Here is a 21730-nt window from a genome sequence, read left to right on the forward strand (position 1 = left end):
GGGGGGGGGAGGCTGGATGGGAGAGCCTGTCATAATGGAGCGTTTCCCACCCTCGGCTTCTATGCAAGTCAAATTTGCCCAGATTTTGTGGTGTAATTGGGTGCCTCAGCTTATATGTGGGTCGCCTTATATACGGTATATGTATATACTGCCCTCCCTGAAGGCATACAAGCATGATGCCAGTGTACACTGCCTATTTCCCCCATTGTCAGCCCCCCCCCCAACCAGCCAGTACAGTGCTAGCAGGGACCAAGAGTAAAGAACATAGCCACAGCTTCATCCCCCTTTCTCCCTTTCTCAGGCACTCTGAGACAGCTGGTCCTTTGAACGGAGAATGCTGGGGATCGAACCTAGGACCTTCTTCATGGCAAGCAAATGCTCTGCTATTGCACTAGGGCCCTTTCCACAGTCTCCCGCACACTTACCCAGTTAGGAAATGAGAGACAGGGAGACTGCAGGGTTCTCTGAGAGCATCTCTCATTTCTTGCTGTGAGTGGATGGGTCAAGCATCTTTGGCCAGCAGAGAGCTGGGTTCCTGACCATCCTAGGTGATTTGCTATTAGAACAAAATTTGAGATGTCCAGGTTTCTTTGCCGTGAGGGGTCAGCTTGTTTTTCCTGCCTCAGCGGATAAACAGGTCTCATTCTCTTTGACAGACGAGGTGTCCTAGAAAAAGGGCTATTCCCAGCAAGCCAGCCAGCCAGCCAGCCAGCCAGCGACCTTCTAAAAATCACAGGGCATCTTCCTCCAAGTCTAACACTGCTCTTCTTTTGCTTCTGTGGCAGATCAACCTGTCAGCTACAATGGGCACCTTTGATGTGGCTGCCGAAGTGGAAGGGGTCAAAATGGAAGGGGAAGGGGAAATGCACCTCACTCTGTCGGGACCCCACCTGGACAACATCAACCGTCAAATGCAGTTCATCACCTACACCAACACGCTCTTCCATCCCAACACGGCGGACACAGGTGGATAGGGGAACAAATGTCACGAGGGCAGCAAATATATGGCATGGGTTCTGCAGTGCAAAAGACTAGACATTGCAAAGCATAAGACTTCCCCGCATAGAGCATCAAGGAGGTCTAACAAAGCACTAGGAACAAGGGGCAAACAATCAGGAACCACGGCAGGGATTTATAACAAAGCATATGGAACAAAGGGCAAAGAGTCAGGAAACACGTTGGGGAGGTATATCAAGGCCCACGGAGCCAGGGACAAATGATCAGCAACCATTATGAGGAATTATAACATGGCACAAACAATCAGGAAGCACTGTGGGGAATTATGACGAGATACAAACCACCAGAAACCACAAAAAAAGTTAGATTAATTCAGGGAAGACAAAAGACAGATGGCTTTCTGATAAGCTGGAATAGTTTTCTAAAGGATCTGATGGAATTTTCTGAATATGTTTCATTTAAGAATGTTCTTCAGACAGACGGCATTTTTAATTTATTTATTTGGTTTGATACTATATCAAGGTGATCCGTATAATATTGTTTAGAACTGGACTGAATGATTTCATGTAGAAAGCATGCCAGCTTAGGCGGAGGCGCCCCCCCCCTCCCCCATCCTTTTGTTACTAATTTGGTTTCTGTTCTTAATTTATATAATCCTGTGCATTTTGTGTCCTTCTTTACTGGTTGGAACCATCCTGTTTTAGGGTGGTTTGTTTCTATATGTGATATCAGATGGTTTAGTTTGTGTTTTTCTGTTTTTAGGTTTTTTGCGTTTTTTGTTTTTAGGTATAATAAGAAACTTTAGTTTTTAAAAAGAAACCGCCCTGAGAAGATAAACAAACCCGTAGAGCTCTCATTTTTTAACCTCCCCTCCCCCCTGCAAAGCTTTTGTGGTATAGTACAGCATAATATAGAGTCCTATAGAGCAGTAGTCCCCAACCTGCGGGCCGCGTCCCGGTGCCGGGCCACGAAGGCCATGGCGCCGGGCCGCGGCTCCCTCTCCCTGCCCCCCCGCAGTAAAAAACTTCCCAGGCCACAAGCTTGCGGCCCGGGAAGCTTCTTACTGCGGGAGGGCGGGGAGAGGGAATCAGGGCCGGGCCGCGCCCGCGCACTGCCAGATGCGTGGGCGTGGCCCGATGCCCTGCCGGTCCCCAGCCTAAGAAAGGTTGGGGACCACTGCTATAGAGCTACTGTACCTTAGGGGCTAAAAATTTGTGACCAGGCAAGTCCCGAGTTCAGATTTTGCCTTGACCACTAGGGGAGCTCCCCTTCTTGCAACTTCAGCTTTGTCCTGCGCCCCCCCCCCCCCGCCCATCAGACCATAATAACATTTCCCTTCCTAACTGGTGCGTTGTAAGGCTGACTAAGAATAGACGTTACAATGCAAAACCAAAAAGGGAACCGAAACCCACCCTGAACAGAAGGCAGGAACCCAAAAGTTGAGCTGCAAAGCAATATTAAAAAAAATCATTACAAATATTGATTAAACAAAGTGCACCAATGATCTATTTAAAACAAAGTAAAAACAACAGATATCTAACTGCACATGGCAAAACAGACCAAACGTGTTTCGACCCCCAGGGGTCTTCCTCAGTGGTCAATTTATTTTGTGGAATGCTCTTTTGTCCAAGATCAAAATTGAAAGGCTTGCTGGGTGGCAAAGAAAAATCTGTTTGGTGTATCTCCAACTAGTGTTTCTAAAGTATCTGGTTTGGAGCCCACTTTCTCTAATATGTCTTAGCTGAGGTCACCACCCTCAGCTTTTGCCTAACTCTACATCTACATTAAAAAAGAGCCTCTTATGGTGCAGAGGGGTAAGGCAGCAGGCATGCAGTTTGAAAGCTTTGCCCATGAGGCTGCAAGTTTGATCCCAGCAGCCGGCTCAAGGTTGACTCAGCCTTCCATCCTTCCGAGGTCGGTAAAATGAGTACCCAGCTTGCTGGGGGGGAAACGGTAATGACTGGGGAAGGCACTGGCAAACCACCCCGTATTGAGTCTGCCATGAAAACACTGGAGGGCGTCACCCCAAGGGTCAGACATGACCCGGTGCTTGCACAGGAGATACCTTTACATCTACATTTCCATGTTTCAGTAGGCATTTGGGAGCAGGAGTTAAGCAGTGAGAACTAGAACTCATTTCCCTTTAAGCTTTATCGAATGCTGCAACACTCAAGTCAGTGTGAACATGTTACAACAGGTTGGCTGTACGGGGTGGGGAAGGGGGGGGGAAGGGACACGTCATCCAGGCAGTTCACAGGAAATAGGAATTGTCACCCGGTGTGGCCGAGGGCATGTGAGTACTTCCAAGCTGACAGTGTTTGAGTAACTCCTGATGGCCAATCTGTGTGGGTGGCTTCTTCTTTTCTGCTGGGCAGCCCAGCGGCTGACTTGGCCAGAATTCAGGCTGCACAATGTGTTGGCGGAGAAAGAATTCAGGCCTCGCAGTAAAAAACAACAAACCGTGTGCCATCTGCTCCCCATTAGGTTGTGGGGAGGGTGCGTTCCTTTGCACGGTTACTCGGGGATAAATCCCATTGAACTGAGATTTTACTTCTGAGTCAATATGTACAGGATCTAATCATGGCTCATTAAAAATTGAGATCCTAAGCACATTTCCAAGGCAGGAGGTATCCAATGGGTAGTTTCTAGGAGCTTGTCAGGACCAGCCCAAAGATTTCTTGCACTCTATGCAGATGACTTGGCCACTCCCCTTCATGGTGAGAAAGCGGTCAGTTGCTGTCCTTTTTCTTGTACTTCACAGCCCACCCTCCTCTCTCTGCCCACAGCCCCGCCCTCCCAAAATGTAGCCCTTTCTTGCATGCCCAGGGAGATGCCCATTGACCCTTTGGGGTTGGGAGGTGAATTTCTTCCAGGCCACACTGGCCAGGGATTCTGGGGTCTGTTTTGGGGGAGCATCATCTGGGTATGGAATTGGGGTCCCTGTGGATGGGCAGTTAGTTGTGAGTGTCTTGCATAGTGCCGGGGGGTTGGACTAGATGACCCTGGAGGTCCCTTCCAACTCTATGATTCTGTGATCCATGAATCAAGGTACAAACAATCCAGAACCATTGTGGGGAGGCCTATTGTCATGTTCCCCACATGCAGAGCCTGATTTGGTTTAGGATCATGGTGCACATGGAGAAGGGGGCTCAGTCTTCCTTGGGGGCCTGTTGGGGAAACCCACATGAATCTCAGGGAATAAGTGGGGTTCCCAGAACAGCCGCCTAAGAGGAATGTGTTAGGTTGGGGGGAAACCCAACAAGAGTGTATGTGTGTGTGTGTGGGGGGGGACTGATCTGAATTGGGCATTGCAAGCACAGGAATAGAGGTGAACCTGTATTTCAGGTGTCTTTCTTGCATGGGCCGCAGGGTGGCAACCCCAGACCCAACCGGCGCACTCCGTAATTTGCAAATCGTTCGCCAGGATCCATCGTTGTTCCAACTAGCGCAGCCCTAAACTGGCTTCCTGCCTCTTCCTCTGTTTTCCAGTGCAGTTTTCTACCGATGGGCACCAGGCAGTTTTCAGCATCCGCATCCGTCACGCGCCCACCCCCCGGCTCTACAACCCCGGATCCTCCTCCGGAGGAGGAGGAGGAGGTGAGTTCTGCAGGCAAGCCCCACGGGCTCTTCGTGGGAAGAGAACTAGTGGGGAAAGAGCCCACGGGAGCCCGTCTATTGTGCTGGAGCTCACTCGGAAGGGGTGGAGTGAAGAGCACGGGCCACAGCTTGGCTTTCCCGTGTCCTTAAAGATCCTTTTAGCCAGGAAGTGGTGTTGGATCTAAAGAGATACGTGGACACCACAGGGCCTTAGAGCCCGACTGAATAGTGCATGTGTAATAGTGCATGTGTAGCCCCCTCGTATAAGAGCCTCTTGTGGCGCAGGGTGGTAAGGCAGCGACATGCTGTCTGAAGCTCTGACCATGAGGCTGGGAGTTCGATCCCAGCAGCCGGCTCAAGGTTGACTCAGCCTTCCATCCTTCCGAGGTCGGTAAAATGAGTACCCAGCTTGCTTGCTGGGGGGTAAACGGTAATGACTGGGGAAGGCACTGGCAAACCACCCCGTATTGAGTCTGCCATGAAAATGCTAGAGGGCATCACCCCAAGGGTCAGACATGACCCAATGCTTGCACAAGGGATACCTTTACCTTTTAACCCCCTTCTAAGGTAAATCCCCCACCCTGGACGTTTGAGTTCATGAATATGGCCCGGAGGAAGCCCTTCCTGTGTCCCCTCCTGTCTCTGAACCAATACACATTGGGCCCTTGCAGTGCTTTGGAATGGAGTTTCCCATGGGGAACTTGCAGCTTCCATTCAACTGCAAATCCCTGAGGCAGTCACAGAGCTATTTCAGGCCTTATTCTGCAGCCGCAAAATAAAACAAGGAGGCCTTCGAGACTTAACCACGCTCATTCCAGTATCATATTCCTTGAGTCAGAGAGTTCACTTTGTCAGAAGCATAGGACTGTGCAGCTGTAGTAGAGGCAGATATCTTAAAAATGATGACAAAATATGCTTTTGTGAATGACAGCTTCCTTTCTCAAATATATATCCTCTCCCCACAAGAGACACCCTGTGAGGGAGGTGAGGCTGAGAGAGCCCTGATATTACTGAAGAAGAAGAAGAGTTGGTTTTTGTACGCTGCTTTTCCCTACCCAAAGGAGGCTCAAAGCGGCTTACAATCGTCTTTTCTCCCTCTCCCCACCGCATGGTGGGGACCCCAGAATCCCTGGCCTCTCCCCTGCATGGTTGGTGGGGCTGAAAGAGCTCTGACAGAACTGTTCTGTGATAATACATCTAGCAGGAGGTCTGTGACCAATACATCTAGCAGGAGTGGGGAATCAAACCTGGCTCTCCAGATTAGAGGCCACTCCTCTTAACCACAATACCAAGCTGGAGAAAATCAGGGCCTCAGTTGAAAAGAGTTTGCTACTTACAGGAGCTTGCGCTGGAATTAGTTTTGTTTGTCTTTAAGGTGCCACTAGATTCCTGCTTTAGTTTGCTGCATTCCAAAATGGGAAACAAAAACCCAACCAGCCAAGACAAGTCAGTAACAGAATGGTTCAGCTGCAGAAACCTTTTTTTTTTTTTTTTGAAATAGAAGAGGAATTGTTTTTTGTACCCGGCTTTTCTCTACCCAGAGGAGTCTCAAAGCAGCTTACAATTGCCTTCCCTTCCTCTCCCCACACAGACACCCTGTGACGGAGGTGAGGCTGAGAGAGCCCTGATGTTACTGCTCGGTCAGAACAGCTTTCTCAGTGCTGTGGCGAGCCCAAGGTCACCCAGCTGGTTGCATGTGGGGGAGCCAGATTAGAAATCCGCACTCCTAATCACTACACCAAGCTTGCTCTCTCAGCCCCACCTACCTCACAGGGGAGAGGAAGGGAAGGTGATTGTAAGCAACTTTGAGACTCCTCCGGGTAGTACAAAGTGCATTTTTAAAATGCAGCTGTTCTCTTCATTCTACCTGACCGGCCACCAATACAAGTTCCATCACAGAGGACGATTTCTTGGGAGTGGAATCCTAACCTTCCAATCCAAAAATGAACTTGGAAAGGCCCAGAAGTTAGGGTAAAAAACAAAGATTATATGCTCAAAAATTGGGAAGTTCGACATTGCCCACAGTAAAGGATTGGTTGGTGAAAATGGTCAAACTTGCAGAGATAGATAAACTTACTTCTTTGATTAGTGAGAAGACAATATCTACATTTATTAGTAACTGGAAACCCCTTCTTGACTTTTTGCATGAAAAGAAAAAAAAACTGACTGCTGGGCTTTGATAATTAACAAAAAGATTTAGAGAATAGCGAAAAAAGGGGATGGGTTCTTCTGTAATTCTAAAGTAAGTGATAAGTTTGCAATTTTACCTCTATTTGTCATACAGAAAATTGGAAGTCATAGAATCATAGAATCTTAGAATCATAGAATCTTAGAATCATAGAGTTGGAAGGGGCCATACAGGCCATCTAGTCCAACCCCCTGCTCAACGCAGGATCAGCCCAAAGTCTGGAAGCCCAAGGTCACCCAGCTGGTTGCATGTGGAAGAGGAGCAGGGAATCAAACCTGGCTTACCAGATTAGACGTTTGCGCTCCTAACCACTACACCAAGCTGGTTCTCACAGATCAATTCTATCAGAGCTCTCTCAGTACCCATACCTGAGCTTTTATCAGTAATTATAACAAATATTTGTTTTTTAAAGCACAACTCTTGGGGGGGGGGGTGCTTAAACTTCAAGTTCCTAACGCCCCTTGTTCTAGGCCTGAGCGCCTGCTTTAAAAAAAAAACAAGGAAAAAAGCAGAGCCCAAAATAGTTGGAACTCTTAGAGATAAGACTGACTGGAAACACTTGTTTTTCTGCAATGCAAGCAACTTAAGCCCCAAGGGTAAAAAGAGGCTATGGCCACCACTGACCCTTTGTAGCCACAGGGCTGTGGAAAAGCATTATTATATAGCTTGTAGCAATGACTCTCCCTTCTATTACAACCATGAATGCAAGAATGCAGGCCAACCTGAATTTGAACTATTTTTTCCTCTCTTTTTTGAGCTCAGGCCTAGAACAAGAGGCTTCTCAAGGTCTGGAGCCCCCTCTAAGGGCTAGTTTGAACTTAGCACATAAAAATGCACTTTGAACGAGAGTCGGGCAACACTGAAACTGGTGACTTTTTTGAACAATAATTCACAATGTGGGCTCCATATTAGTCGACCCTAGTATTTGTTGGAGCTTCACGAGAAGTGAAGCTTAATTTATTTATTAGATTTCTATAACTGCCCCTCCTGGCATGACCAGTTCATAGCTTTTAAAATCATACAAGTTCAAAAAGTACAGATTAATAACAGAAGCCAATAAGATTGCCAGTGTAAAATCATAAAACCAATCAGCCAGTTGATGTCTCTTGTTACGTCCAGCATCCTGCCCATTATTATTATTATTATTATTATTATTATTATTATTATTATTATTATTATTATTATTATTATTAGATTTATAGCCTGCCACTCCCTTGCGGCTCGTGCATTACTTCTTGCATTCTCCTAGCAAGCTCTAATGTTATATTTTGATACTATACAAGTGCGTATAAACTTATTGGATGATTGAGGAAGACCCCTTAGGGGTCAAAACGCATCTGGTTTTTGTTCCTTATATGCTCCACGTGTTATGGCTGAATTCTGTATTTGCTGTATCGCACAGTATATATAAAACCAAACCAGCTTGGTGTCATGGTTAAGAGAGGCAGATGGGTTTAATTCCCTGCTCCTCCACATGCAGCTGGCTGGATGACCTTGGGCCAGTCAAAGTCCTGTTAGAGCTGTTCTCACAGAGCAGTCCTGTCAGAGCTCTCTGAGCCTCACCTACCCCACAGGGTGTCTGTTGTGGGGAGAGGAAGGGATGGCGATTGTAAGCTGTGATTGCTTTGGGTTGTGAGAGGCAGGGTGCAAAAACCAATTCTTTTCCTTCTTTTTCTTCTCCTTCTTCTCCTTCTCCTTCTCCTCCTTCTCCTTCTCCTTCTCCTTCTCCTTCTCCTTCTCCTTCTCCTTCTTCACTTGTATTATGTGCACATAATTGTAATAAATATTTGTGCATGAAACAAAAACATTTTTTGCAGCTCAACCTTTAGTTTCCTAATACGACTCAAAAAACAAACTATACCAAAAACTGAGACCTGTCTTTCCTTAGGAGGAGGCACTGGTGTTCATAACTAATAGTTCCGCTGCAAACAATAAGAGAGAGCTTTCCAGGACAGGGCGGGAAGAGTAGGAAGGAGCATAGAAAGAGAAATCCTAGAGCAGCTTGACTTTCCAGCTGGACCAGGGAAGTCTCTGAAGCGGAACCACAAGCAGTGCGCAATATGGGTCAGGGGGGGGCAGTTGGGATTTGTGGCACATGTTGTAGCCCGTCCATGCTCTACAACAGTCTTTCTCAACGTTTCTTACTGTTGAGAAACTCCTGAAACAATTTTCAGGCTCCAACCCCCCCCCCCCCCCCAGAAGTGGCGCCATTGTGCAGAATATGGTTGGGAGGCAGAGCCTGTATACAAGCCCACCTGGGGCCCCTCCAGGCCCCTCACCGGCCATCCTGGGAGAGGTGGCTCAGGTCGACATGACCATGTATGGTCATATCATCTGATAAATGACTAACGAATTGAAAATAATATGAAAAAATGAATTAACTCCACCCATTCGGGGAACCCTTCCTGGGCCATCAAGAAACCCCCGCGTTTCACGAAGCTCCGGTTGAGAAGGGCTGAGGTAGGCCCCGGCCCTGCCAAGCCAGCCTTCCCCCAGCCCCTCTCACGACAGTCTCTCCCCAGCAGAGTACAACATCAGTGCCCTGGTCACCATCGCCACCAAGACCTTCTTGCGCTACGACAAGCTCCGGATTATGATCGACAGCGTCCGCAAGTTCTACCCCACAGTGACCATCATCATCGCCGACGACAGCCAGACCCCCGAACGCGTGGAGGGACCGCACATCGAACAGTACTTCATGCCCTTTGGCAAGGTGTGGGATGGGCTGGGGGTTGCCAACTCCGGGTAGGGAAATTCCTAGTTTTGGGGGGCGCAGAGCCTGAGAAGAGCAACATTTGGGGAGGCAGCTCATGAAGAAGAGAGGAAGAAGAGAGCTGGTTTCTTTTTGGGGGTGGGTGGGTGGATTGTACCAATTGCCTTCCCTTCCTCTCCCTACAACAGACACCCTGTGAGGGAGGGGAGGCTGGGAGAGCCCTGATATCACTGCCTTCCCTTTCCTCTCCCCACAACAGACACCCTGTGAGGGAGGGGAGGCTGAGAGAGCCCTGATATTCCTGCCTTCCCTTTCCTCTCCCCACAACAGACACCCTGTGAGGGAGGGGAGGCTGAGAGAGCCCTGATATTCCTGCCTTCCCTTTCCTCTCCCCACAACAGACACCCTGTGAGGGAGGGGAGGCTGAGAGAGCCCTGATATTCCTGCCTTCCCTTTCCTCTCCCCACAACAGACACCCTGTGAGGGAGGGGAGGCTGAGAGAGCCCTGATATCACTGCCTTCCCTTCCCTCTCCCCACAACAGACACCCTGTGAGGGAGGGGAGGCTGAGAGAGCCCTGATATTCCTGCCTTCCCTTTCCTCTCCCCACAACAGACACCCTGTGAGGGAGGGGAGGCTGAGAGAGCCCTGATATTCCTGCCTTCCCTTTCCTCTCCCCACAACAGACACCCTGTGAGGTAGGTGCGGCTGAGAGAGCTCCGAGAGAACTGTGACTGGCCCAAGTTCGCCCAGCTGGCTACGTGTGGAGGAGTAGGGAAACAAACCTGGTTCTCCAGATTACTGCCCTTAACCACCACGCCAAGCTGGCTTTCCATTGAGGCTGAGATCCTAAGCATGGGATAGGATGCCATCGAATCGGCCCTTATAAGCTGCCATTGTCTCCAAGGGTGTTAATCTGTGTGGGCTGGAGATCAGTCGTAATGCTGGGAGAACTCCCGACTGGAGATTGGCAACTCTGCAACATCAGGATGCAAGATTCCATGGACGAAATTCTCCAAGTGGAACAGGCGGGGTGGGGAGGGGGGGGGTCAGACTTCTGGGGTTCTTGGGGGTTGGGCTTCTGAAATGGAGTCAGGTGGGGGGGGCAGCGGAATCTACAATTGGCTCCATATATCAACACACACTTGCCTTGTGCTGGAAGACAGTATATTTCCCCGATTCAAAACCCCCCTGAATGCTACACAAGTATGCTGCCGTGAGCATCTTGGAAGTTTGGCAGGAGAAAAAGTTGCAAGCAGAGAGTGGGCATTCTAGCAGGAGGGGATTTATATTCATTCATTCATTCTTTCTTGGATTTATATCCCGCCTCTCACGACTTTCGTTGCCTCGAGGCGGCTCACAATTAAAACCATAACAATTACCCCATAAAAAACCCGATTAAGACAATAACAGTACATATAACAACCCACAAGATGGTGGAAGCAGCTATCCCAGCTCAGTCTACAGAGTCCAGGCAAACAATTCAGCACTAGTTGTTGTTATTGTACTACAAGGGATGCTCAGCTAGGGTGCGGCCCTAGATCAAACTCCGGTCAACCCATATTCCATTGTATGACACGGATGAGTTCCCTCTCGCTGGACTTTGTCTGTGCTCACAGTTGGGATGAATTAATGTAGTGCCCTGCTTCATTCATGCTTCTGAGCCCTTCTGATCCACATGGTTCATTGTGAGCACAGACCCCCCTGGAGGGATAATTTAATAGACATAGATCAATCTCAAGAGCAAGTCTGAAGGACCAAGCGATGGGCTGCAACCATGGCCTGGATGAGGACCCCACTGTTGGGACAGCATCTAGTTTTGTGAGACCCTCAGGTTTCTTGATGGCCATGGGAGAGTTTCACGAATGGGTGGAAGTTATTACATTTTTATATATTTTTAAAGGTTGATAAACATCTATCGGGTGGTGTGACCATATACGGTCATGTTGACCGTCCTCCCGTCCCCAAATGGCCAATGAAGGGCCTGGAGGGGGTGGGAAGGGGAGGGGCCCCAGGTGGGCGTGTCCACAGCTCTACTTTCCAGCCATATTCTGCCTGATCGTGACCCTTCTGGGGTTTCTCGAAGCCTGAAGAATGTTTCAGGGGTTTCTCAATGGTCAAAAAGTTGAGAAAGCCTGATCTAGGTCCACAGCAGTATCAGAGCTAGTAATCTAGATTAGCGGTCAGTGAGTGGAAGCCCCTGGGTCAAATCTGGGACCCTGAATGTTACCTTCTTCTCCTCCTCAATTGTCAACCAAGAGACCAACAGGAATTGCTAATGAGAAATGCAGATGTTGGCAACAGACCATTGTGAACTACCTGGATATATGGGCACACTAGGGGCCAAGCCCATTGCATTTAGGAACACAAAGGGCACTAGATTAGAGGGGTGGGATGGAAGAACTCTGCAGATGGCCTATCCCTCCCCCCAGGACCTGGAAAGGCTGCAGGCAGCTGTTAGGAAACTCACCGACAGGGGCAGCTCTCAGCAGCAGGGATCTGCAGCCTCCAAGCCTCAGAGGGAAGTGGAAGGAGGAGGGGGTGGTCATGGGTGGGGGACGGAGGGCGATTGGCTGGCTGCTGGACAGACAGGCAAGCCGGTTGGAGGACGAGGCACTCGGAGACGGGACAGCCTCCCTGAGTGGGTGTTAAGCGCTGAGTGGCACTTAAGCCATGAGACCAGTTCCTCCTCTAAGCCCTTACCAGAAATATATAGTGGAACAGATGGTGAGGGGAAACAGAGAAGTGGAACGATGCCCCAGAAACAGAATATTAAAAGCTACAGTTGGCAATGCATGGTGCGTAGCAAAAAACCAAGTCTGGCAAGTAATTTTTGGTAGCAGGATAAGAGGGTTGACATCAGCTGGTCCTGTGATGGGTGTTGACGTGACTCTCTCTCTGTCTCTCCTTCCTAGGGCTGGTTTGCTGGCAGGAATCTCGCCGTCTCCCAGGTGACCACCAAATACGTCCTGTGGGTGGACGACGATTTCATCTTCACGCCTCGCACCAAAGTGGAGAATCTGGTTGATGTCCTTGAGAAGACGAGCCTGGATCTGGTAAGACCCTTTCCTGCTCCCCCTCCCCGAATGTCCTCTCTATCCCGACAGGCCTTTCCCCAGCTGAAATCCTTGGGCTGCGGCTGTCCAAGATGGCAGTAAAATTATGCATTGGGGTGTGGGTGGAGGGTGATCCCAGTAACCGTCCCTGAACTGGAAAAACATCTAGGGGACAGTCTGGGCAGCTGAGGGGAATTGAGACAAATATACACTTGAATGTCAAACCCGAGGAAGATGCAGAAAGCCAGGGATAAAATTCCTGAGGTCCAAATTAGGCAGAGTTGGTTCCTGGTAGGGATGTATGCCTAGGGATGTTCCTGCTAGGGAGGAAGCTCTTGTGGCGCAGGGTGGTAAGGCAGCTGACATGCTGTCTGAAAGCTCTGACCATGAGGCTGGGAGTTCGATCCCAGCAGCTGACTTAAGGTTGACTCAGCCTTCCATCCTTCCGAGATCGGTAAAATGAGTACCCAGCTTGCTGGGGGGGAAACGGTAATGACTGGGGAAGGCACTGGCAAACCACCCTGTATTGAGTCTGCCATGAAAACGCTAGAGGGCGTCACCCCAAGGGTCAGACATGACTCAGTGCTTGCACAGGGGATACCTTTGCCATTAGGGATGTATGCCTAGGTATAACAGCATAGATTCTAAACCCCTCCCCCCTGCCAACCTGCCATTTCCTCTAGAGGAACTGATCCCTGTCCTGGAGAGCAACCAGAATTCCTGGGGGATCTCCAGTTCCCACCTTGTGATCGGCGACCTTACCACCGAACCGGATGAGGAGCGGAAAATCAGCCTTTCCGGCTCCAGCAGCCCCAGCTCCCTTTCCCTCCTGCTTCTCCATTCACCCCTTCTCAAAAGTCTCCTCTGCGTTGTGCAGGTGGGCGGAGCCGTGCGCGAGATCACCGGCTACACTGCCACCTACCGGCAGCAGATCAGCGTGCAGCCCGGAAACGAAGACGGGGATTGCCTGCGAACCCGGCAGGGCTACCACCACGTCATCGAGGGCTTCCCGAGCTGCGTGGTCACCGATGGAGTCATCAACTTTTTCCTGGCCCGGACAGAAAAGGTGCTGCAGGCCGGCTTCGATCCCCGCCTCAGTCGCATCGGCCACCTTGGTGAGTAGTGCCAGGGGGGGAAGGAAGGGATATCCGTATGCAGAGAGTGGAGATGCGTAGGCCCCAGCTCCAGCATCATTGGTGGGGATATTCTTTGTTACAAGCTGGTCAAAAGAATTGCCCAGAGCTCCGGATCTGAGCCGTGAGCTCAGGCTTCCTGGCAACATCATGCGGAGCTTATGAATTTAATTTAATGTATTTATTTTGGGATTTATATCCCACCGTTCTCAAGAGACTAGCGGCGGCTTACAATTATATAATCTCATAACCTGATAAAACCCCGATAAAATCCCTGACAAACCCCACAAGATTGACAGCCCAATATCCCTGCCTCCCTAGCAAACCAAATTGGGGGCCGGGTACACAGATGTAAATGCTCAGCCTGAGGAGGGGCCACATCGATCTTTGTAAAAAGGAATTTCTCTGGGCCCTCTGTTTGGTTTGGCTGTGTTGGCGATCCTCTTTTCTCCCCCCTGTCTGTGTCCAGAGTTCTTCATCGACGGCTTGGGCATGCTGCATGTGGGCTCCTGTTCCAACGTGGTGGTGGACCACGCCTCCAAGATCAAGCTCCCGTGGCTGAGGACCGACAGCGAGAAGCAGTACGCCAAATTCCGCTACCCCAACTCGAGCGACAACAGCATACTCACGAAGCAACGCCTCTTCTACTTCAAGAACCGGTTCAAGTGCATGACGGGCAACTAGCCCCTGGTCGGCAGCGGGTGGAGAACTCCCCAGCGACAGCTGGCCACGTCCTCAGGCATCCGGGCCTTCTGAGCTCCGGCGACTGGCCCCAGCCCTTGGGCCAACAGTCCTGTCCATCAATTAGCCAGGCCCCAACCCCTGAACTCAGGGAGGCCGCAGAATTCTTGGGATCTGGAAGACGGGCAACCAATCCCTTCCTTACCGTACCTTTTTTTTGAAATCATTTTTTTAACACAAAAGACCGCTTTGCTGTCTTTGTTCCGAGGCTGGCCCCGAAGTGGTTGGGTGCTGCCTTCTCTTGCATTTGTAAATCTTGTCCGAAATGAAGAACCCTAAATCAAGAATGACACTGGTAAATTACCCGGGGGGAGGGGTCCTTCCCCCCCACCTCCCTTCCTGATTGGGAACAACCTACTTCTTTAATACTCTTTGTGAGCTTCCTTCTGCCTGTCCTGCTCCTCTCCCCTGCAAGGGGCACACAAACAAAAAACAGCCCCAGATAAACAGCCCCGAACCGCCTGTTTTAGCTTCATCTCATCAAGGCAGAGATGATCGAGGGGAGGTCATTACTTGAACTCGGGGGGGGGGGCATTCTGCAGTGCCACAATTTTCCGTGCCAACCAATTTTCGCATCTGTCTCCCCCTTCTCCCGGATTCCTGCCAAACGAGTCATCGCCCCGGGAGATTTTTTTCCATTTCGTTGTATTTATTTTTTGCGTTGAAGTGCCAAAGGCTATAAAGACCAAGCAGGGGAAGCCTTTTTCGGGGAGGGCAGGGAGCGAGCAAGCCTGCCACCAAGGGACCGTTGAGAAGGGCACGAGGGGCATGTCCGGATTCGAGACCTTTCAGGTTTGCCCTCTCCTGCTACAATTCAAGCGGCGCGAACAGAGGCCAGAATGGTCACAGACTCCGGCAGAGCGAACTAGCGTGCACCAGTTTCATTTTTTTTGGGGGGGGGGGGGGGCGTTTGCCCTTTGCTGAAACAACATGGACAGCAAAAAACAGACTGTGCATTCAAACGATGCAGACTCGAGGGGCTGCAGGCAGGGCGGGGGACGCTGTTTCTTTTGTAACGAGGCGTGACTTTTTTACATGCTGAAGCAGGCAGCCGGTCGGTTAAAGACTGCACTGTTTGTAATGTAAACCAAATCTGTTTGCCAAGCCCTTTCTCCCTTCCCCTCGTTTTCCTTCTTGTCCCCAGCCTTGCCCGACTCCGCCTAACTGCTCTTCCCACAATGCATTGGGGGGTGGGTCGGTCTAGCCGCGAGGGGAGAAAGATGTAAGCCTCGCCCAATCAGCTCAGCTTTTTATATTTTCCTGCCCTTCCCATAGCCAGATGTCTGCCTGTGGGGAGGCTGTGGGAGGACTTGCCCACCGGGAATCCCAAATGCACCAATCAGCAGTTGAGATAAATAAGTCTTCGGGCCCCTTCCCCAATATATTTCTGTAGACCCCCTTGCATTTTAAGAGGTGGGAGTGCGGAGATGTTATCTGCACGGTATTTAGGCTGGGATTGGAAATCAGAAGAAAGCTCGGTTTGATTCCCCACTTCTCCACAGGCAGCCAGCTGGGAGTGATCTTGGGCTAGTCACAGTCCTGTTAGAGCTGTTCTCACAGAGCAGTTCTCTCAGAGCACTCTCAGCCCCACCGACCTCCCAAGGTGTCTGTTGTGGGGAGAGGAAGAGAAGGCAATTGTAAGCTGCTCTGAAACTCCTCTGGGTAGTGAAAAGCGAGGCCCTAAAACAGCTCTACTTCAGCTCTCTTGCTATAGGAAGAGCCTGCTTTCAAAGTCAGCCTGGTCAAAATAGGAGCCTGGTGCCTCCACTGCCCCTTTAACAAAGAAAATTGCTCACCCCAACCAAAAAATTTCTGGCCTGCTGCTGTCATTGACTGGAGATCTTTCAGCATTTGTGGGGCCTACCAATGGATCCAGAGCGAACCATTCCTTAAACAAAGGAGGGAATGGTGTGCATTCTTGTAGGCACCCTGGCGTTATTTTTCAGCTGCACCATCCCTGTTAAGCAAGGAGAGCAGCTGTTCAAAAACTGTGGCCTGTTACAGCCAAATCCTTTCCCCCCTTCCCTCACATGTTTCCAAATTTTCTCCTTTCATAGGGATGATGCTTACACTGTACTGAATTGTTAGATTCACATGTTGAACAGGAAATGCAGCAGTTCACAGTCAGGGCATCTGAAAACCAGATGTCAGGTGTAATTCAACCATAATTAGCTACTTCCAAGTTCTAAATCAGGGATTCCCAAACAGCAGCAGCAGCAGAGTTGGTTCTTATATGCCAGTTTTCTCTACCTGAAAGAGTCTCAAAGCGGCTTACATTCACCTTCCCTTTCCTCTCCCTACAACAGACGCCCTGTGAGGTGGGTGAGGCTGAGAGAGCCCTGATATTACTGAAGAAGAAGAGTTGGTTCTTATATGCCGCTTTTCTCTACCTGAAGGAGTCTCAAAGAGGCTTACAATCACCTTCCCTTTCCTCTCCTCACAACAGACACCCTGTGGGGTGGGTGAGGCTGAGAGAGCCCTGATATTCCTGCTCGGTCAGAACAGCTTCCTCAGTGCCGTGGTGAGCCCAAGGTCACCCAGCTGGCTGCATGTGGGGGAGTGGGGAATCAAACCCGGCTCACCAGATTAAAAGTCCGCGCTCCTAACCACTACACCAAGCTGGCCCGAGAGCTCCCCTGGGATTATGCAGCCTTTCCCAGAAGCTTGGATGGCCCCCGACATCACTAGACACCACCCGAACCCCCTTCTCCTGTTGCTCTATGGGCCTTGCCTCTTTCTCCACAACGGAAACGCCAAATGGTCGATGGAATGATGGGCTGGCTCCTGCGTCTTCCTTCCATGCCCACTTCTCTGCAGGGGCCGGTCACCACTTCCGGGGTTCCTCAAAGCTGGATGAAATATTTCAGGGCTTCCTCCACGGTCAAAAGGTTGGGAAAGGCTGTTCTAAACGAATGGAATTTCAAGGACTTGTCATTCCGGGCCTCTTTATACATCCAGCAAAATCATGAGTTTGGGGCTTTGCATCTTTGCCAGTCTGTGTTTTGGGGTTTTTTAGAAACGTTTTTCACATAGCAACAAGAGCAAGCTGGCATTGGGGTACATTCCCTCTCCTCATTTCCCGGCCAAACCTGGATTCCAAAGTTGTTTTGCACCCACTAAAATGCAGCACACAGAGACAAAAAAAATGCACCAGGAAGCAGCATGGGGTGTGCAGTGGCCTCCACGCGGATGTGCGCCTCTGCCTCGGCTTGGGAATACAGTTCTCAGAGCGTCCAGTTGTTCCCCGTTTCAGGATTTCTGCATTTTGCAGGGGGTTGGGCTAGATGACCCTGGAGGTCCCTTCCAGCTCGATTGAGTCTGTGGCTCCACTCCTTCCTGAAAGACTGATGTTAAAGTGTGTTTTGCATGCAGGGCGAATTGTAGGGCTGTCATTCTCAAGGGAAACAAACCGCACAGCAGTTACTGTGTAAGTGTGTAGTAATAAGCCCCGGCAAAAATTGAGAGTCTTTTTTTTTTTTTTTACCAAACATCCTTACTTCAAACAATACAAAACACAATTGTTCCTGCTCAACACTTTAAAAGCAACTGGTTCAAGCTACTTTTTGGCTGCAGACTTCTTCAGAAATTCCTTTGAAGAAACAAAGCAGTTTCTGATGCATTTTGTTCCTTCTCTGCATGTCCTGGTCAAATTTGGTCACCTTATTATGTTTTGGAGCCGGTCAAGAGCCTGGGCAGCCAATTGGAGCCCTGGCCTGCTTGATTTCTTGAAGTGAATTTCTGAAGAAGGCTGTATCTGAAAAATAGCTTGAACCGGTGGCTTTTAAATGAAGTGTTTAAATTTTGTGTATTTTCTAGCCATTGTTGGTTGTTGAGCAGAAACAATTGTATTATTTGTAATAAGGGTGTTTGGTAAAAAACAAAACAAGACTCCATCTTCAAGTATTTAATCCATCTTCAAGTATTTAAAAGCCTGCAATGTAGAAGTTGGAGCAGAATGTTTCTCTCTTGCCCCAGAGTGACGGACCAGAACCAGTGGGATGAAATTAATTCAAAAGAAATTCAGTCTAAACATCTGGAAGAAGTTCCTGACAGTTAGAGCAGTTCCTCAGTGGAACAGGCTTCCTCAGGAGGTGGTGGGTTCTCCATCTTTGGAAATATTTAAACAGAGGCTGGATAGGCATCTGAGAGAGAGGCCAATTCTGTGAAGGTTCAACGAGGTGGCAGGTTACAGTGGATGAGCGATAGGGTTGTGAGTGTCCTGTATTGTGCGGGGGTTGGACTAGATGACCCAGGAGGTCCCTTCCAAGTCTATAATTCTCTGATCCATTTTTGTCATGGGTTATTAGTACATGCTTACACAGTAGCTGTTGTGCAGTTTGCATTTTTGTTATCTATCTACTGTGGCTCAGTTTATTCTTTGTCTTCCTCCAGGGAAAGCATGGGGCTCTCCTTGAAATACCACTCTTCTCCAGAATACAGATATCAGTTCTCCTTTAGACAACTATGGCATTTTAATTTATTTGCTTTATATATTATTGGATATTTATACCACTCTACTCCCATAAGGGATTGGGGTGATTTCATGTCCCTTCCCTCCCCAAACCTCACCCTCCCCAGGCTCTGCTCTCAAATCTCTATAAATTTTCCTACCTGGAGCTGGCAACCCTAGCGGATGGGAAGGTTTTTTAAATGTAGTTGCTATATCACTATAGCATTGTAAAGCTAGCATCCTATAGCAACTATTAATTTTTTAAAGCAAAAATCCCTCTAGTGGAGAAGACTGGGAATGAGCAGTCCAAGCGCAGAGGTAACTTCCGTATGGACGCCTGCTGATGGTGCCTCTGCAACTGAGTGTCAGTGGACTGTGGATGCCGCCCACAGGTGCATGTGTCCCTGTGTGTGCTGGCCCTGACTTCTTTCCTATGTGCGTTCACCTGATCATATGCACCGACAGGCACACACACTGGCTCCATTCCCAGGGATGAAATGAGTGCCTGTCCAGGCTTACATTCAGGAGAATGCAGGCAGAATGCAGCACAGGAAAGGTCAGCCCCATTCCTCTTGCATGGAGGCAGGTTTGTTAGCAGTTTACAAAACATTTTTTCAATGTAGAAGGATTTAGACATGCAGCTCCCCTCTGCATCCTGAAACTTCCTGTGCCCAGCTAGGAAAGATATTTTGCCGGTTCTGCAGTGAAGAGAGGCATGGGGTAGTGGCCGCTAATCTGGGGTGCTGGGTTTGATGCCCCACTCCTCCTCCGCATGCAGCCAGCTGGGTGACCTTGGGCCTGTCACAGTTCTCTCAGAGCTCTCTCAGCTTCACCTACCTCGCAGGGTGTCTGTTGTGGGGAGAGGAAGGGAAAGGTGTTGTAAGCGCCGTTGGGTAGTGAAAATTGGGGTATAAAAAGCAACTCTTCTTGCTGAATGTAGAGCCAAGCATTCTGCTTCCCCTGCGTTGCTCGCTTATAGCAGAGCTGCTGTACCCATGGTCTGGGGGAAACCTGCAGGCCTTTCAAACAGATTACGCCCCGCTGCCCTTCTTTGGACATCTCGCTCCCCCCCCCCCCAACCCATGAAAAGGGCAGTTCATTTCCAGAGCATGATTTGCTGATTATTTTCATCGGGAACTTGCTAATTGGGCCCTGCGCAAGCGAATCATTGATCCTTGTGCCTTTCTGCTACAAAAGAGCTCATGGAGAGCTTACAAAGAGGGTGGGGGCTTCCAAATACGGTGGTGGCCCCAAACGTGGGGCTGGGGGCCAGAGAGCACAGGGATGGCACCAGTGTAGCCTGAGATGGGGCAGCTGCCAGGGCCCTCTAATGCCAAGTCCCTCCTTGTGCATCTCTTCTGAAGCCGCAACCAGACCCTTCCCTTGCCTGCTTGTGATTGCTTTGTCACCTTGCTCCTGGCTGCAAAGGCTCCCTGCCAGCCCTGGAGAAGAGTTGTGGGCAGCAGCCTTCCTAGCTGCCCTGATCCCCAGGCACCACCCAGAAACAGACATGCCAGTAGCTAGAGAGCTGTGACAGCAGAGGGAGGGAGAGCTCACAAGAGAGCAGAGGATGGACATCCAGGCAGGGGAGACCCCACGAGTGGGTGGGCAAAGGGGGCTAGTAGCAGATGTGGGGGTCCTCTGAGCCTTCTCTGCCCAGGATCACCTCAAAACCAGGAACCGCCCCTCAGATAATGTGTAGGATGGCAGTCTAAATTCCCAACAAGATCTCTCCCTGATAAGGAGAAGAGCAGGGGCTTTTTTGTACCCCCTCTTTCTCTCCCCAAAGGAGTCCCAAGGTGGATTACAAACAACTTTCCCCGCCTTTCCCCACAACAGACATCCTGGGAGGTAGGTGGGGCCGAGGGAGCTCTGAGAGAACTGCTGCGTGATAACAGCTCCAACAGGACGTGACTAGCCCAAGGTCACGTGTGGAGGAGCGGAGAATCAAACCCAGTTCCCCAGATTAAAGGCCACCGCTCATAAATACTGTGGCATGCTGGCTTTCAAGGGCAACTTCATGGCCTGTAAGCCTTTCTTCTATTCCTTCCCATCAAAGGCCACCTCCTGTTGAGCTGCCTGACATCCGGCCCACAGGAGGGTGGAAGGACAGCGGGCCACGCCTGCCATGCAGCTAGCAAGCCAGTCTCTCAGGGGTGGAGGGGGAACTCTCATCTCCCCCAGGCAGAGCAGGGGATTTCAGAGTCCCTCTCTCTTAAGCTGCCTTTCTCGACATTGAGAAATCCCCCAAATGGCCCGATCTTCTAAATAGTGCACCCGGGGCCCTTCCCACCCCTTCCAGGCCCATCAATGACCATTTTGGGAAGAGGGGTTGGGTCAACATGTCCACATACGGTCAAATCAGCCAAGAAATGTTTAACAATTTTATGTATTAAAAATTAATTAACTCTCAGCCAGTCGGGAAACCCTTCCAGGGCCGTCAAGGCACCCCAGAAAGGGAGAAAGACTTTTAGAGAAAGCCTGCTCTAAAGAATCATGCTAGAGAATTTGTGGTTTAAAAGTGATATATGTCTGCCTGCCCTCATCAGACTAGCTTTTCCCACATCGGAAGGGGAAGGAGAAGGCATCGTCTGCTCCAGCCACAACAGGAAACTGACCCACATCAATTCAATTCCATCCCGGCTACCTCCCCACCCCCCCCAAAACTGCCTTGCACCCTCCCCTGGCCCTCTCCCCCCATCTACTGCCCAAACCCAGCCTGTCCCTTGGCATTTGGCCACAGTGACTTAGCCTGCAATGATGTCAAAGAGATTTTTTTTTCTGTAAAGGAAATAACGTTGGGGGAAACAATAAAGGAGGTGGGGGCGTTGTGGTTTTTCTTTAAGGTTTGTCGCTCCATTGTGCATTAAAACCTTTGGCTGAAGGTCCCCCACGA

General features: G+C 49.9%; 1 protein-coding gene across 11 annotated transcripts in view; it reads left to right on the plus strand.

Annotated features, from left to right (window-relative positions):
- The window catches only part of B4GALNT1 (beta-1,4-N-acetyl-galactosaminyltransferase 1), a 55808-nt gene extending 34129 nt beyond the window's left edge, over nt 1-21679 (plus strand). For 8 of the 11 annotated variants that reach the window (XM_077329162.1, XM_077329167.1, XM_077329158.1 and 5 more), the window contains 6 exons: nt 786-966; nt 4447-4554; nt 9268-9455; nt 12370-12510; nt 13388-13625; nt 14113-21679. In XM_077329162.1, the coding sequence (XP_077185277.1) occupies nt 786-966; nt 4447-4554; nt 9268-9455; nt 12370-12510; nt 13388-13625; nt 14113-14327 (1071 nt within the window). In that variant the 3' untranslated portion in view covers nt 14328-21679. Of the gene's footprint in view, nt 1-785; nt 967-4446; nt 4555-9265; nt 9456-12369; nt 12511-13387; nt 13626-14112 lie in introns of all 11 variants that reach the window. The other 3 variants (XM_077329159.1, XM_077329168.1, XM_077329169.1) reach the window with 3 other exon arrangements.
- Nucleotides 21680-21730: the final 51 nt, after the last annotated feature.

This window comes from Paroedura picta, chromosome 3 (genome assembly GCF_049243985.1).
Source record: "Paroedura picta isolate Pp20150507F chromosome 3, Ppicta_v3.0, whole genome shotgun sequence".
Taxonomy (NCBI): Eukaryota; Metazoa; Chordata; class Lepidosauria; order Squamata; family Gekkonidae; genus Paroedura; species Paroedura picta.